This window comes from Chroicocephalus ridibundus, chromosome 17 (assembly GCF_963924245.1).
Source record: "Chroicocephalus ridibundus chromosome 17, bChrRid1.1, whole genome shotgun sequence".
In the NCBI taxonomy this organism is placed as follows: domain Eukaryota; kingdom Metazoa; phylum Chordata; class Aves; order Charadriiformes; family Laridae; genus Chroicocephalus; species Chroicocephalus ridibundus.
Window position 1 is genome coordinate 6,493,169 of NC_086300.1, and position 17,543 is coordinate 6,510,711.

Here is a 17,543-nt window from a genome sequence, read left to right on the forward strand (position 1 = left end):
CTAACCCCGGTACCGGCATTGGCATCCCAGCACCGACCCTGGTACCAGCACCCACCCCCCTGTACCGACACCGCATCCCGGGACTAACGCCGATATCGGCACCGGCATCCCATGACCCACCCCCGGTACCATGTCGGCATCTTGGCACTGACCCCGGTAGCGGCACCCGCTGCCCTGTACCAGCACCGGCATCCGGGCACCGACCCCAAGGCCAGAACCAACCCCCTGTAGCCATCCCCAGTACTGCCCTGAGCCTCGGGACTGGGACCCAGCACCACACCGGCATCCCGGCACTGATCCCGGCACCGACCCCTCCCTACAGGCACTGACATCCCAGGCCTGACCCCGAGACCAGAACCGACCCCCTGTAGCCACCCCCGGTACCGCCCCGAGCCTCGGCACTGGGATTTGGTCCCGCACCAGCATCCCAGCACTGAAACTGGTACCAGCGCCGACCTCCAGACCCACTCCCAGTACCACCCTGACCCCCGGTACTGGGACTTGGTACCGGCACTGGCATCCTGGCACTGACCCCAGTACCGGCACTGACCCTGATACTGCACCAGTATCCCGGGACTAACCGCGGCACTGGCACTGGCATCCCAGGACCCACTCCCAGTACCAGCACCCGCTCCCAGTACCGCCTCGAGCCCCCATATCGGCCCCCAGTACCGCACTGGCATCCCGGGACTTACCCCAGTACCACACCAACCCACCCGTACCAGCACCGGCATCCCGGCACTGACCCCAGTACCGGCACCAACATACTGGGATGATCCCAGTACTGACCTTCACTCCCCTGTACCAGCACTGGCCCCCAGTACCGGCCCCCAGTGCCATACTGGTATCCCAGCACTGACCCTGGGACCGGTCCCGGCACCCTCTCCCAGTACCGGCACCGACATACTGGGATGACCCCAGTACCGGCCCCTCCTGCCTCAGCCCCCCAGCACCCACAGGGGGCCCTGGGCACCCCACAAGGCACGTGGGGGTCCCCAAAAGGCCCCCCCTCTCCCTGTTCACCCCTGCATGTGTCCTGTCCCCTGGGGGGGGGGACACAAACCCCCCACGTCACCCCATGGCACACGCCGGGTGCCAGGCAGAGATTTATTGTCGGGGGGCAGCGGTGGGGTGCTGGGTCCTGTGGGCACCCAGGGGGGCTGGGGACATGGGGACGGGGGGGGTGCCCCATGGGAACCTGGGGGTGCTGGGGACATCGGGGCTGGGACAGGGTGGTGTCCCCCACGGGCACCCGGGGGTGCTGGGGACGTGGGGCTGGGACAGGGGACATGCTGTGGGGGCGGGGGGGCAGGGGGACCCCAGGGGACCCCTCTAGCCCTGGGCACCCCCCGGCTCCTGCGCCTGGCTGGGTGCCAGCTCCTGCGTGTCCTCCTCGGAGGGTGGCCGCGTCCTCTTGAAGAAACCCGTCTGGAAGAGGGACACGGTGACAGCCCGGCCCCGGGGGAACCCCACGCCATCGGTCCTGGGGGACCCCATGGCACCACCCCCGGTGCTGCCCCCCACCCCCAACCCTGTGCCCGCTGCCCCCACCCCCAGGGCTGGGTTCCCCATTTCATGGGTCCCTCCAGTGCCATCAAGGTCCCACCCCCATGGCGGGGTGTCACCGATGTCCCCAGTGTCGTCTCCCCCCTGCCCACTCACCTTCCACATGAGGAGGATGAGGAGGGTGAGGAGCAGGAGCCCAGCGAGGACCCCCAGCACCACCCACCACACCGGCACGGCCCCCTCGCCCCCGGGGCTGGCGCGCACCACCTCGGTGACAGCCTGCGGAGGGACGAGTGGGTGACACCGCCACCACCACAGCCTGTCCCCGCGTCCCCCCGTGCCAGCCATACCGTGGCCTCCCCGGCGGGCAGGACGCGGGGCCGGACGCGGTAGGGCATGGCCGAGGTGTTGAACCAGGCTCGCGACTGGATGAGGAACTGCTTCAGGAGGTGCTCCCGCTGGGGACAGACACGGGGACACGTCGGGGACACACGGGGACACGTGGGGATGTGGCATCGGGGGTGCTGGCAGCCAACGGGGCACCCACGACCCTGCACCCGGCGTCCCCAGCGCTGCTCTCTGCGGGAGTGCTGGAGGGGCCACGGCGGGGACACCCAGGGGACCCGGTGCCACCCTGTCCCCGAGAGGGGACGGTACCTGCTGCAGGGTGTCCATCCAGAGCAGGGCGCGGACGCTCACCAGCGCCCGCTGCTCCTTGGCCAGGCTGGGCACGCGGCAGGCGATGCCCACGCAGGTGGCGTTGCTGCAGTCCTGCGGGACGGAGGCGGCCGGCGTCACCCTCACCCCCACCCTGACCCCCCACCCCACCCGATGGCGACACCCCATTGCAGGCACCTCCGCCCCGGTGACAGGCAGGGTGGCCCCTGGGGGGCGGCGTGCCACTTTGGGGTCCCCGTGGCTCCCGGGACCCCCCCGACCTGCACCCCAAACCCTGTGCCAGGCCGAGAGGTCACCCCCCTCCCCGTGCCCCCCGCACCCGTCACGGGCCGCAGGTCCCCGGGGGGCACCCGCTCACCACGGGGACAGGGTCCTCCAGCCCGGCACCCGCTGGCTCCTCCGCGTCCCGGCGCTCCCGCTGGTGGGTGCCGTTGCGGGGTGCTGCGCCCGTGGGCCGGGGGATCTCCAGCTGGAAGGAGATAAAGGAGGAGTGGGGGGGGGACACGGACACACAGACACACCACTTTGACACACCCCCCCCTCCCACCGGCCAGAACCCAGCGGGTGGCCGCGGGTGCCCAGGCAGCACCCTACCTGCTCGGCGTTGAGGCCGGGGGGGTGGGCGCAGCTCATGCCCCCCTCGGTGCCCAGCTCCAGCAGGTAGAGCAGGACGCGGCCACCCAGCCGGCTGGGGACGGCCAGGCGCAGGGTGACGTTGCTGACGGTGCTGGGACCCTTGTTGTGGAGCTGGGGGAGGAGGGGGAGGTGACACCGGGGGAGGGGACAGGCCTCCCCCCCCTACCCCCTCCCCGGGGCACCCATGGGCGCAGCGCCCTACCTGGTAGACGTGCTCCACCTTGATGCCGTGGTCCTCCAGGCGCCGGCTGCCCTCCACCCTGTGCCAGCTGATGGGCAGCACCGTGGTGGCGGGCAGGGAGTTCCTGGCAGGAGAGGGGGGGTCAGTGTCCCGTCCCCCCCACCCAGGGCCACCCCGGTCCCCTCCTTCCCCCTGCAAGACCCTCACCCTCGCAGCTCCATCTCTGCCTGAGCCTCCACGGGCACCGTCACCGTCACCGAGGCGTTGGCGGAGCTGGGGCTGTTCTTGCTGCGGGGAGACGGGCGGGGTGAGGGATGGCCACCGAGTTTGGGGACAAGCTGAGGCCACCAAGTCCCAAGCGACCGGATCCCAAGAGTTGGGCAGGGGGACAGGGGGGGTTGGCACGGTGTCACCTCTGCAGCTGGAGCTGGAAGGTGATGGCGTCACCCACGTCCTCCAGCCCAGACACGCTCAGCTCCATGGCCACGGAGATCTGGGGGGGGCAGCAGGAGGGTGGGTGACCCACCACCACCACCATCCCTGACACCAGGGTGATGGGCTCGGTGGGGGGACAACCCCCCACACCCCACCCCCTTACCCGGGCACCCGCTTTCATGGGGTTGCCCAACTCGCAGAGCACCACGTGGCTCCCGTTCTCCTTCTTGGGATTGCAGCTCAGCTTCTCCTGCCCCTACGGCGCGGGGACACGGGGAGGTGACACATCATGGACCCCAACGTGCACCAACCGCCTCCAGGCACCAGCCTGGTGCAAACAGGGCGTGAGCCCCCCGACCCCAGGCACCCCCTGGCACCCATCACTACTGGGCACCCCCATGAAGGGTGACGGCCACCAAGGGCAGAGCACGAGCACCTCCATCCCGGGCACCCTCTGGCACCTCTTGCCACCGGGGGACCCACACAGATGGTGGTGGCTACCAAACGAAGAGCATGAGCCCCCCAACCCCAGGCACCCCCTGGCACCCATTGCCATGGGGCACCCACACGAAGAGTGGTGGCCACCAAGGGCAGGGCATGAGCACCCCTATGCTGGGCTCCCATCACCACTGGGCACCCCCGTGAAGGATGATGGCCACCAAGGGCAAGGCATGAGCCCCCTGACCCCAGGTACCCCCTGGCACCCATCACCATTGGGCACCCACATGAAGGATGATGATGACCACCAAGGGCAGGGCGTGAGTCCCACCCATGCTGGGCACCCATTGCCACTGGGGCACCCACATGAAGGGTGATGGCCACCAAGGGCAGGGTGTGAGGACAGGGGAGTCACTGGACTCCCCACCCCGGTCCCCTCCTGGCACCCATCACCCCTGGGCACCCACACGGATGGTGATGGCCACCAAAAGCAGAGCATGAGCCCACTGACCCCGGGCACCCCCTGGCACCCATTGCCACTGGGGCAGCCACATGAAGGGTGGTGGCCACCAAGGGCAGGGTGTGAGAACCCCCACTCTGGGCACCCCCTGGCACCCATCACCCCTGAGCACCCACATGGATGGTGATGGCCACCAAGGGCAAGGCATGAGCCCCCTGACCCCAGGTACCTCCTGGCACCCATCACCATTGGGCACCCACATGAAGGATGATGATGACCACCAAGGGCAGGGTGTGAGCCCCACCCATGCTGGGCACCCATTGCCACTGGGGCACCCACATGAAGGGTGATGGCCACCAAGGGCAGGGTGTGATGGCCCCCACCCTGGGCACCCTCTGACACCCATCACCATTGGTCACCCACGCAAAGGGCGATGGCCACCAAGGAGAGGACAGGGGAGTCACTGGACTCCCCACCCCGCTCACCCCCTGGCACCCATCACCCCTGGGCACCCACATGAAGGATGATGGCCACCAAGGGCAGGGCATGAGCCCCCCCCACCCCGGGCACCCCCTGCCACCCATCACCATTGGTCACCCACGCGAAGGGCTTTGGCACCCCCTACCCAAGGGACCCCCTGGCACCCATCACTCTTGGGCACCCATACGGAGGGTGACGGCCACCAAGAGCCCCCCCCCACCCCGGGCACCCCCTTCCGGGCACCCACCGGGATGCTGCTGCGGGCCGCCTGGTAGTGGGTGCCGGGGGGCAGCTGCACCCGCAGCTCGGCCTCGAAGGCGCCTTCGCCCACGTTGCTGGCGTTGGCGCGCAGGCGCAGCACGGCCTCCGCCCCCACCAGCAGCCGCCGGCTGGGCCTGGGGAGGGGGGGACACACACACGGGGACAGGGCTCAGCACCCCGGGGTGGCGCCGGGCACCCCTCCTCGTCCCCCCTGCCCCGCGCTCACGTGTCGGCGGCCAGGCGCAGGTCGGGGACGCAGAGGTTGTCCTCGCCGCAGTCCTCCAGGATGATGTGGGTCTGGGAGGGAGGGGGGACGGGGGGGGATGGGGGGAATAGGGGGTGAGGGATGGGGAGTCACTGGGGACAACAGTGGGTAGAGAGGGGACATCCCGGGGAGGGACTGGGGACGGGGAGGGCACTGGGGGGACATGCCAGGGAGGGACTGGGGACAGTGAGGGGCATGGGGGGGGACATCTCAAGGAGGGCCTGGGGACAACAAGGGGGACAGAAGGGACATCCCGGGGAGGGACTGGGGACAGTGAGGGGCACGGGGGGGACATCCCGGTAATGGATTGGGGACAACAAGGGGGACAGAAGGGACATCCTGGGGAGGAACTAGGGAAAACAAGGGGTACAGGGGGGACATCCCAGGAAGGGACTGGGGACAGTGAGAGGCATGGGGGGGACATCTCAAGGAGGGCCTGGGGACAACAAGGGGTACAGGGGGGACATCCTGGGGAAGGACTGGGGACGGGGGGGGGGCACTGGGGGGACATCTCAAGGAGGGACTGGGGAAAACAAGGGGGACAGAGGGGACATCCTGGGGAGGGACTGGGGACAACAAGGGGCACAGGGGGGACATCCCAGGAAGGGACTGGGGACAGTGAGGGGCATGGGGGGGGACATCTCAAGGATGGATTGGGGACAACAAGGGGGACAGAAGGGACATCCCAGGGAGGAACTGGGGACAAGGGGTACAGGGGGGACATCCCAGGAAGGGACTGGGGACGGGGGGGGGACACTGGGGGGACATCTCAAGGAGGGATTGGGGACAACAAGGGGGACAGAGGGGACACCCTGGGGAGGGACTGGGGACAGTGAGGGGCACGGGGGGGACTTCCCATGGAGCGCCTGGGGACAGCGGGGAGGGTAGGGACCACATCGCAGGGGGACAGTGGGGACAGTGGGGAGGGGCTGGAAGGACAACCCCGAGGAGGGAACGGGGACAGCGGGGGCGGCAGGGGGGACATCCCGCAGAAGCACCGGGGACACCGGGGAGGACGGGGGCTGCGTCCCAGGGAGGGGTTGGGGACACTGGGGACAGGCTGAGGGCGCAGGGCCGGAGCACAGCGGTGGCAGAGGGTCCCCTGGGCTGGGGGTGCCCACCCGTGCCAGCCCTGGGGACGAGCCCCCCCCCTCCCCGCGCTGTCCCCAGCCCAGCCGTGTGTCCCCTACCTGCGCCTGCACCTGCGTGTCCCCGTAGAGCACCAGCCCCGGGGACCCCCCCGGCAGCGCCAGGCTCAGGCTCAGGGCCACCGGGCTCAGCTTGTCCTTGAAGTCGGCCTCGTCCTGGGGACACCCATGGGCAGAGCACCCCGCGGGGACACCGCGCCCACCCCCCCACCCCCCCCCCCCGCGACCCCCTGCCAGGACTGGGGACACCGCTGTGCCCATTCCTGTCCCCATCCCGGCTGGGGATGATGCCACTGTCCCCATCCCCTTCGCCATCCCAGCTGGGGATGCCACTGTCCCCAGCCCTGTCCCCATCCCGGCTGGAGATGCCACTGTCCCCAGCCCTGTCCCCCAGCCTCCTTGTGTTGGGGGTGCCACTGTCCCCATCCCACCTGGAGATGCCACTATCCACATCCCTGTCCCCATCCCTGTCCCCATCCCAACTGGAGCTGCCACTATCCATACCCCTGTCCCCCAGTCCCCTTGGTTTGGGGACACCACTGTCCCCAGCCCTGTCCCCCAGCCTCCTTGGGCTGGGGATGCCACTGTCCCCATCCTTGTCCCCCTCTCTGTCACCATCCCGGTTGGGGACGCCACTGTCCCCAGCCCTGTCCCCATCCCTGTCCCCATCCCGGCTGGAGATGCCATTGTCCCCAGCCCTGTCCCCCACCCTCCTTGTGTTGGGGGTGCCACTGTCCCCATCCCAGCTGGAGATGCCACTATCCACATCCCTGTCCCCATCCCTGTCCCCATCCCAGCTGGAGCTGCCACTATCCATACCCCTGTCCCCCAGTCCCCTTGGTTTGGGGACACCATTGTCCCCAGCCCTGTCCCCATCTCTGTCCCCATCCCTGTCCCCATCCTGGCTGGAGATGCCACTGTTCCCATCCCTGTCCCCAGCCCTGTCCCCATCCCAACTGGAGCTGCCACTATCCATATCCCTGTCCCCCAGTCCCCTTGGTCTTTGGACACCACTGTCCCCAGCCCTGTCCCCCAGCCTCCTTGGGCTGGGGATGCCACTGTCCCCATCCTTGTCCCCCTCTCTGTCACCATCCCGGTTGGGGACGCCACTGTCCCCAGCCCTGTCCCCAGCCCTGTCCCCATCCCGGCTGGGGATGCCACTGTCCCCATCCCTGTCCCCATCCCAGCTGGAGCTGCCACTATCCATATCCCTGTCCCCCACTCCCCTTGGTCTGGGGACAACCACTGTGCCCAGCCCTGTCCCCATCCCGGCTGGAGATGCCATTGTCCCCAGCCCTGTCCCCCACCCTCCTTCGGTTGGGGGTGCCACTGTCCCCATCCCAGCTGGAGATGCCACTATCCACATCCCTGCCCCCATCCCTGTCACCATCCCGGCTGGAGATGCCACTGTCCCCAGCCCTGTCTCCATCCCGGCTGGAGATGCCACTATCCATATCCCTGTTCCCCACTCCCCTTGGTCTGGGGACACCACTGTGCCCAGCCCTGTCCCCCTCCCGGCTGGGGATGCCACTGTCCCCAGCCCTGTCCCCCAGCCTCCTTGGGCTGGGAGTGCCACTGTCCCCATCCCAGCTGGAGATGCCACTATCCACATCCCTGTCCCCATCCCTGTCCCCATCCCGGCTGGAGCTGCCACTATCCATATCCCTGTTCCCCACTCCGCTTGGTCTGGGGACACCACTGTGCCCAGCCCTGTCCCCAGCCCTGTCCCCATCCCAGCTGGGGATGCCACTGTCCCCAGCCCTGTCCCCTACTCCCCTTGGTCTGGGGACACCTTTGTCCCCATCCCCATCCTGGCTGGAAATGCCACTGTCCCCAGCCCTGTCCCCCACCCTTGGGATGGGGACAGTAGCTCCTTGGGCTGGGGATGCTCCTGTCTGTCCCTATCCCTGTCCCCGTCTTGGCTGGGGGATGCCACTGTCCCCAGCCCTGTCCCCCCCCTCCTCGGGCTTAGGGTGCCCCTGTCCCCACCCGCGCTGGCGGCGTCCCCGTACCCGCAGGTAGGCGGTGAGGTTGTGGCACAGGGGGGGTGTCCCCGGGGCCACCTCCAGCGTCCTGTGCCAGGACGGCTGGTGGCCCTGCAGCAGCAGGACCCTCCGGGACAGCTTGGGCTTCAGCCGGTCCAGCTGCAGCTCGGCGTTCAGGCCTGGCATGGGGGGGGGGGTGGGGGGCATGGCACGGTGACACCCCCAGTGACACCCTGGCAGTGCCCCTTGTCCCCCCCCGGGTGACACCGGCACTCACGGATGCTCTTGGGGATGCTCTGGCCCGTCACGCTGACGCACAGCACCACGGGGAAGCTGCGGGGGAGACAGCACCCGCGTGGGGGGGTATCGGGGACCTGCCGCCATCCCTGGGGCCGCGTCCCCACCTCGGTGACGTCCCCACGGCGGTGTCCCCGCGGCGGTGTCCCCACCGTGACTCACCAGCTGACGCGGGCGAGGGAGCCGGGCAGGACACACGCCATCAACTCGGGGTTCAGCCCATCGGGGACGCTCAGCTGGGTGCGGGCCACCACCACGGGCTGTCCCCTGGGACACGGGGACAGGGCTGAGGTGCCAGGGGACCCGGGCAGGGACCCCCCCCAACCCCGGGGAGGCCGTGCTGCCACCGCAGCCGGCGCTTGGGACGCTCACCAGTACACGGCCACCTTGTCCGCCCCGTAAGCCCCCACCAGCAGATCTGCGGGGACAAGCAGGGGGTTGGTGACCGGGCGGGTGGCAGCGGGGTGGCACGACGGTGGCCAAATGGCGGGGCCGTTACCTGGGTAGCCGTTGCCATCCAGGTCGGTGGCCCCGCGCAGGGCGAAGCCGAAGGCGGCGGGGCCGGGGAAGGGGCTGTCGAGGCGCTGGGTGGGGGCCGCCATCAGACCCTCGCTCTGCCCGCGGAAGATGAAGACCTGCCCGCTGCCACCGTCACCCCCCAGCGGGGCACCCACCGCCACGTCTGGGGACACGGGGGGACGTCAGCACCCACCGGGAACCCCAGCCCGGCACCGCCACCCGTCCCGCTCCTCCTGCCTCAGTTTCCCCGATAGTTTAGACCTGGCACCGTCCCCCTGGCACAGCCCCCCCCCTCCCTGCCACCCCCGTGCCAGGCCGGTGTTACCGCCGTAGCCGTCCTTGTCCAGGTCCCCGAGGCTGGCGATGGCGGCGGCGAAGCGGCCGTAAGGGTGGGTGCCCGTCAGGGTCTGGGGGGGCCGGGTCAGGGGCCGGTGGCCCCCCCCCAGGTAGAGGTAGAGGCGCCCCAGCTCGCTGCGCTGGCCGTCGGGGAGCCGCGCCATGTAGAGGGGGGCACCCACCAGCACGTCGTCCTGCCTGCGCCCGCGGCGGGGGGGGGGGGGTCAGGGTCCCCAGATTTGGGGACCGGTGGCACCCAGGGGTGTGCCAGGCGAGGGGCAGCACCCTGGGGTGCCCCCGGGGGGGGGATTTGGTGGGGCGGGGGGGGGGGGGGACAGTCCTGGTTCTCACCCGTCCCCATTGACGTCGGCCACGGCCACCGTGTGCCCAAAGTACGATGCCACCTGGGAAGGAGCAGGGTGGGGGGTGGCACCGGGGGGGGCAGGGTGGGGGTCGTGCCAGGGCACCATGGGGTGGGGGGGGGGGCAGGTGGGTGCTGGGGTGCTATGGGGTGGGGGGTGCAGGGGGGCTGTGGAGCACCGCGGGGGGAGCGGGCAGGTGGGTGCTGGGGGGGGACGGGGCGATGGCAGGGTGGCAGCGGGTACCGGGAGCCGTGGGGTGCTGGGAGGGGGTGGTGGGGCATGGGGGGCAGTGGGGAAGGTGGGGGGGGTGATGGGGCAGTGGGGCAGGGTGCCGCGGGGTGATGGCATGTGGGGTCTGGGGGGCAGTGGGTGCCGTGGGGGGGCGGTGAGTGCTGTGGGGTGGCAGGGCAGTGGGGCAGGGTGCCGTGGGGTGGTGGCACCTGGGGTCTGGGGGGCAGCGGGTGCCGTGGGGGGGGCAGTGGGTGCTGGGGGGGGGCAGAGCAGTGGGGAAGGGTGTTGTGGGGTGATGGCACGTGGCGTCTGGGGGGCAGTGGGTGCCGTGGGGGGGCAGTGGGTGCTGTGGGGTGGCAGGACGGTGGGGCAGGGTGCCGTGGGGTGGTGGCACGTGGGGTCTCGGGGGCAGTGGGTACCGTGGGGGGGCAGAAGGTGCTGTGGGGTGGCAGAGCAGTGGGGCAGGATGCCGTGGGGTGATGGCACCTGGGGTCTGGGGGGCAGCGGGTGCCGTGGGGGGGCAGAAGGTGCTGTGGGGTGGCAGAGCAGTGGGGCAGGGTGCCATGGGGTGATGGCAGGTGGGTTTGGGGGGGCAGTGGGTGCCAGGGGGGTGGCAGGACGGTGGGGCAGGGTGCCGTGGGGTGGTGGCAGGTGGGGTCTCGGGGGCAGTGGGTGCCGTGGTGGGGCAGAAGGTGCTGTGGGGTGGCAGAGCAGTGGGGCAGGGTGCCGTGGGGTGGTGGCAGGTGGGGTCTCGGGGGCAGTGGGTGCCAAGGGGGGGCAGTAGGTTCCATGGGGTGGCAGGGCAGTGGGGCAGGGTGCCGTGGGGTGGCAGGGCAGTGGGGGGGGGGTACCTGCTCGCTGGCGATGCCCTGCAGCCGGCGCAGGGTCATCCCCGCGCTGAAGATCTCCACCTGCCCAGAGCAGCGTCAGGTCCCGTCCCCAGCTGTGTGTGTGTGTCCCCCCCCCGCCGCGGGGTGCCCGTCCCCACCGGTGTGTGTGTGTCCCCACCCCCCGGGGTGTCCCCACGCAGCCGGGCTCCGGGCACCACTCACCTCGCCCCTCGTGTTGCTCTTGTTGGGGACCCCCACCACGTACTCTGCGGGGGACGAGAGCCCTGAGTGCCCCCAGCGTGGCACTGGGGGGGCACGGGGATACCCCCTGGCACTGGGGTGGGCAGGGGGGCTCAGGGAAAGGCTCCTGAGCTGGCACCACCCACGTCCCGAGCCCGGGGGGTCCCAGGCCCCGTGTCCCCCCCCTCCGCAGGTGGCCGTGGCCCCCCCGCGCCCACCCGGCCCTACCTTTGGTTTTGGGATCGTCATCGAACTCGCCCACGGCCACCGAGTACCCTGCGGGGAGACGGGCACCGCTGACCCCCGCCATGCCCCGGCACGAGCCAGCCATGGGTCAGGGCCGCCCCACGCCAAGAGCTCACCCCGGTAGCCATCCTCGTAGTCAGTGGCCATGGGTTCCTCCGTGGGCCGCCCCGGGCGCTCCGGCCACAGCAGGGACGTGCCGTGGAAGCGGGCGAGGATGGCATCCACCTCCACCGAGTACAGGAGCCCTGGGGACACCAGGGGCCGGGGGGGGACACAAAAGCACTGAGCAGGCACCTGCCACCCCTAGCCCGGGCCCATTGAGGGTGGCACCTAGGGGGGTGTCCCGTCTCCGGTGCCCCCCTCCCGCCGTGCCCACCCCACGGCGAGCCCCCCGGCACGCGTTGGCCCAGGCGGCAAGGCCGGGTGGGCAGCACTCACCCGTGAAGTAGTACCCGCCGGGGGCACCCAGCACCAGCGTCCCGTCCTGCGCGAGCCACCGGCGTCGGCGTCAGCGTCCCCCCCGGGGCACCCCCGCCCCGGCACCCCCAACCCGACATCTCCCGCCCCAACGTCTCCCATCCCAGCTCCCCCCATCCCGACATCTCCCACACCAACACCCTCCACCCCGACGTCTCCCATCCCGGAACCCCCATCCCAGCATCTCCCACCCCAGCACCCCCCACCCCAGAACCCCCTAAGCTGACATCCCCCACCCCAGCACCCTCACCCCACCACCCCCCACCCTGACATCTCCCACGCCAACACCCCCCACCCTGATATCTGCCACCCCAGCACCCCCCACCCCAGCACCCCCCACCCCAGCATCCACACCCCAACACCCCCCACCCCAACATCTCCCGCACCAACACCCCCACTCCAGCACCCCCCACCCCAATATCTCCCTCAACACCCCCACCCTGATATCTCCCACCGCAGCACCCCCCCACCCCTGCACTTCCCCACTCCAGCAGCCCCCACCCCAACATTTCCCGTCCCAGCACCCCCATCCCAGAACCCTCACCCCAGCACCCCCCACCCCAGCATCTCCCACCCCGACATCTCCCACCGCAGCACCCCCCACCCCGACACCCCCAACCTGACATCTCCCACCCCCGCACCCCCCACCCCAGCACCTCCCACCCCAGCACCCCCCATCCCAGCACCCACATCCCAGCACCCCCCACCCTAACACCCCCACCCCAACATCTCCCACCGCAGCACCCCCCACCCCAACACCCCCAACCTGACATCTCCCACCCCCGCACCCCCCACCCCAGCACCCCCCAACACCAGCATCTCCCACCCCAGCACCCCCCATCCCAGCACCCACATCCCAGCACCCCCCACCCAGCATCTCCCACCCCGACGTCTCCCACCCCAGCACCCCCCACCCCAATACCCCTCACCCCGACATCTCCCACTCCAGCAGCCCCCACCCCAACATTTCCCGTCCCGGCACCCCCATCCCAGCACCCCCCACCCGAACACCCCCACCCCAGCCCCCCTGACGCCGACATCTCCCACCCCAGCCCCCCCCAGTCTCACCGGGGTGACGGCCGCGCTGAAGCCGATCTCGCAGTAGCGCCTGTCGTAGGCTGAGGGCACAGGGCAGGGTGAGCCCCCTGCCCGGGAGTGGGGGGCACCCACCACCCCCCTCCCCCCCCCCCACCCCCACCCCATCGCCCTCACCGTAGTCGCTGTCGCGGTAGGCGCCGGCCATGACCTGGTCGCGGCAGGGCGAGTACCAGGCGACGCGGCGCAGGGCGGGGGCACCCACGAAGCAGACCCCCGTCGGGGTGCGGAAGGCCTCCTGCTGCCCCTGCATCGCGTTCCAGTGCTGCAGCGGGGCACAGGCCTGGGGACGGGGATGGGGACAGGGTGGGGGCCCACCCTGGCTGCCCACCCACCCTCCCAAACACCACCAGTTTGCCGTCCCAACAGGTGATGGGGACAGGGACAACGGTGGCTGCCCACCCACCCCGTCCACCCACCACCAGTTTGCCATCCCAGCTGGTGATGGGGATGGGGACGGGGATGGGGATGGCGATGGCGATGGGGACAGGGTGGGTGCCCGCCCTGGCTGCCCACCCACCCACCCACCCACCTACCCTCTCTTTGGGTGCACCCACCACCAGTTTGCTGTCCCAACTGGTGATGGGGACAGGGACAGGGACAGGGACAGGGACGGGGACAGGGACTGGGATGGGGACAGGGACAGGGACAGGGACAGGGACAGGGACAGGGACAGGGACAGGGTGGGTGCCCACCCTGGGTGCCCACCCCATCCACCCACCTCCAGTTTGCCATCCCAGCTGGTGACAGGGACAGGGATGGGGTGGGTGCCCACCCTGGGTGCCCACCCACCCCTTCCACCCACCACCAGTTTGCCATCCCAGCTGGTGACGGGGACGGGGACAGGGACGGAGACAGGCCGGGTGCCCACCCACCGTCCTGTTGGGTGCACCCACCACCAGTTTGCCGTCCCAACTGGTGATGGGGACAGGGACGGGGACAGGGACGGGGACGGGGACGGGGATGGGGACGGGGACAAGGTGGGTTCCCACCCTGGGCGCCCACCCCATCCACCCACCACCAGTTTGCCGTCCCAACAGGTGATGGGGACAGGGACAAGGGTGGGTGCCCACCCTGGGTGCCCACTCACCCACCCACCCACCACCAGTTTGCCGTCCCAGCTGGTGACGGGGATGGGGACGGGGACGGGGACAGGGTGGGTGCCCCCCTGCCCACCCACCCACCACCAGTTTGCCGTCCCAGCTGGTGACGGACGCCCCCAGCCACTGGTGCGACTTGTAGGTGTGGAGCTTCACGTCGTTTTGGGTCTCGGTCTCGTCTCCTGGGGGAGCGGGAGAGGGGGAACGTGCCAGGTTGGTGGCCCCCCACCTCCGTCCCGTCCCCCCCGCCCCCATCGCAGCCCACGGCACCCACGCACCCGCGGTGTCCATGGGGAGGGGGTGGCAGGGGGTCTTGCCGGGGGGCCAGGAGCAGAGGAAGACGGCGCCGGGTTGAGCCACGCCGGGCTGGGAGGTGTTGGCACGGGGTGCCCCCACCACCACGCTGGGGCTGGGGGGGCAGACAGGGTGTTGGGGGGGTGGAGGGGGTGGGGAACGGGTTCCTTGCCCGCTCCCGGCCCCCCCCGGCGTCTCCCTACCTGCCCTCCGTCGTGTGGAAATCCAAGGCGAAGCCGAAATAGCTGCCGGGGGGGCCCTGGTACACGGTGGGGGGGTCCTGGAGGAGCCCCAGGGCGGGGGTCGAGCGTGGCCCCCCCGCCAGGAGCAGCAGGGCCCGCAGCAGCGCAGCAGCACCCACCATGGCCACCCCCAAATGCAGCTGGCAGCCACCCCCCCCCCCCAGCCTGTCCCAGCCTGTCCCCCCCTTATCGCAGGGGACGCAGCTGGGGACGGGGGAACACAGGAAGGTGCCCCCCCGCCCCCCCAAGCAAAACCGCTGCTGCCAAAGGGGGTGCGGGGAAGTGGGGGGACGACACGCTGCTCTGGGGGGGGTGGAGGAGCCCGGCCCGGCTGGCAGAGCAGGGGAGGGGGTGGCAGTGCCAGCGGGGGACACGGCGAGGGGCTGGGGGGGGGACAACGGCCTGCGCTCACCACCCGCCTCCCCCCGCGCCCAGCTCAACCCGCCGCCACCCCCGCGGTTGCCTATCTCGGGGTGCAGGTGGCCACGGCCCAGCCAGCGGAAACCCAGCGGGGAGGGGGGACATCCGCGGTGACCCCAGTGTCGCCCCCGAGGTCCCCTCCGCAGCCGGATGGGGCGGACACGGTGTGGGGGCCGGGGGGGGGGGTCGGGACACGATTCCTGGCCCCCCGCTCTCACCCCGCCAGCGTCGGTATGGCCACCAAAGGCGGGGGGGGGGTTTGGGGACACCAGGGGCCCAGCAGCGGCTCCAGCCAGGGGACGGGTGACACGGGGAGGGGGGGGGACAGCCCAGAGCCAGGGGGGGTCCGTGTCCTCGGCGGAGGAAAAGCCACCCCAGCACGCCCAGTCCGGGCTCCGGTGGCTACTGGGGCCAGCACTTGGCCCGACGCTCGGCCGAGCCCACGTGACCCCTTCGGCTTAACCCACTTGCGGAGTTAATTAATTAAAACCCGCTTAATTAAGGCCACTCAAGCAGCCGGGGGCTCCTCTCGCCCACCCCGGGAGCCGGAGGAGAAGCACCGAAGCATCTCGCCGGGAGCGAAAAAGGGGGTTCATCCTTTTTTGGGGGACTCTGAAGCTGCGGGTGGGAAGCGAGGGGGGGGGGACGGGACTGCGGGGGGCTGCGGGGTCCCGGGGAGCCCGGGGGGGCGCACCCTGCGCCCCCCCGGGCTCCCCGGGACCCCGCAGCCCCCCATCGGAGCAGCCGGATGGAGCCCCCCCTGGCTGGCGGGGAGCAGCTGCCATGGGAAAGGGTGGAATTTTTTTTTGGGGGGGGGAAAGGGGGGGGTAGATCCCGGGTTGTGGGGCTCCGGAGGTGGGGAAGGGTTTGGCTGGGTGTCGCGGTTTGGGGTCGGATCGGCCAAAGCGGAATGGCAGACGGAGGAGAGGAGAGGAAGAGAGAAGGCGATTTACGAGTTTAGCAAAAGAACCGAAGTACTTTAACGGAAATAAAAAGAAATAAGGAAATAATAAATAATAAATTTTTTTTTTTTTTTTTAAAAAAGTATACAATATAAAGAAAACCTCATCCAGCTCCCAGGATGGCGATCGCGTCACCAGCAGGCACAGGGAAAGGCCCAGATTGGAGTCAACGACGGACGGGAGCAGGATTCCGGATCGTCGGGAATGCTGGGATCGGGATCAAAGGCAGACGAACAGACAGGGTCCTCCCCGGCCGTCGGCCGTGGAAGAGAGAGATTTGACCTCGCGATCCCTCAGCGTTTCTCCAGAGCGGGATGCCGACGGGATGGGAATACCCTGGTGGTCAGGTTTGGGTCCCCTCTCCTGTCCCCTCCTCCCCCCGCCGGTGGGATCCCCCCCTGCGCTTCTCCGCTTCCCAAACACGGGAGCGAGCCGGCCCGGGTTGTTATAGCAGGAAGGATAAGCAGGAGCCTCTCCGCGTCCCGTTCCTTGGGATAATCAGGTCGTCTCGCTCCGAGGGAAGAGTTTCTGACCGCTACGCTGTTCGTCCCGCAGTTCAGGCCGTTAGAAGAGGCCCAGCTAAAAAGTCAAATCACAAATTCGGAAAATCGGTTCCGTTTTACCTCAAAGCAGGAGGCTGAGCCCAGCCCAGCCCTCAGTCCCTTGACCGGCGGGGGGAGTGGGGGGGGGACAAGGGACACCGCTGGCAGCAGCGAGAATCCAAACCCGGCCGAAAGAACGCCTTAGAATCCTAGAATTCCCAGGGTTGGAAGGGACCTTAATGATCATCTCGTCCCAACCCCCTGCCCTGGGCAGGGACACCTCCCGCTAGATCGGGTCGCTCAGAGCCCCATCCAGCCTGGCCTTAAAAACTTCCCGGGATGGGGCTTCCACCCCCTCTCTGGGCAACCCGTTCCAGTGTCTCACTGGTGACCAGTGTCTCACTGGTCTCACGGTGAAGAACTTCTTCCCAACGTCCAGTCTGAATCGACCCATCTCTAGTTTTAATCCATTCCCTCTAGTCCTACCATCACCCGACATCCTAAAAAGTCCCTCCCCAGCTTTCTTGTAGCCCCCTTAAGATACTGGTAGAGCCACTAGAAGGTCTCCTCGGAGCCTTCTTTTCTCCAGACTGAACAACCCCAACTCCCTCAGTCTGTCCTCACAGGAGAGGTGCTCCAGCCCTCGGATCATCCTCGTGGCCCATCTCCGGACATGTCCCAGCACTTCCATAAAATTGCCTTAAGGCAATTTTCTTTCTTTGCCCCATCAAATGACTCCATCTCCCGTTTCTTGCCATGCTGTCACTCACCCAGCCAACCCCTTCCAGGGGCACCCAAGTTAGTGCCACCTCCCCGTGGGAAGCACATGCAGGGACAACGCCGCAGCCCAGGTCGGGAGCTGCTGAGGAAGGAGATG

The 17,543-nt window shown here is 69.3% G+C and overlaps 1 protein-coding gene across 2 annotated transcripts; it reads right to left on the bottom strand.

Annotated features, from left to right (window-relative positions):
• Positions 1-1,100: 1,100 nt before the first annotated feature.
• Positions 1,101-14,893, bottom strand: ITGA2B (integrin subunit alpha 2b). Of its 2 annotated transcripts, none has more exons than XM_063354370.1 (30): positions 14,704-14,893; positions 14,485-14,615; positions 14,291-14,388; positions 13,224-13,353; positions 13,080-13,129; positions 11,973-12,018; positions 11,651-11,779; positions 11,517-11,564; positions 11,271-11,314; positions 11,070-11,129; positions 9,977-10,029; positions 9,615-9,823; positions 9,270-9,452; positions 9,143-9,188; positions 8,933-9,037; positions 8,751-8,806; positions 8,501-8,652; positions 6,531-6,644; positions 5,302-5,372; positions 5,062-5,209; positions 3,600-3,692; positions 3,415-3,494; positions 3,209-3,289; positions 3,023-3,125; positions 2,779-2,931; positions 2,543-2,653; positions 2,164-2,277; positions 1,857-1,964; positions 1,663-1,785; positions 1,101-1,428 (listed from the first exon to the last, which is right to left on the bottom strand). In XM_063354370.1, the coding sequence occupies exons 1-30, from the start codon at positions 14,862-14,864 to the stop codon at positions 1,333-1,335; spliced, it is 3,096 nt and encodes a 1,031-aa protein (XP_063210440.1). In that variant the 5' UTR covers positions 14,865-14,893; the 3' UTR covers positions 1,101-1,332. The 2 variants fall into 2 exon arrangements, with proteins under 2 accessions (XP_063210440.1, XP_063210439.1); XM_063354369.1 differs by having other exon boundaries at positions 13,224-13,389.
• Positions 14,894-17,543: the final 2,650 nt, after the last annotated feature.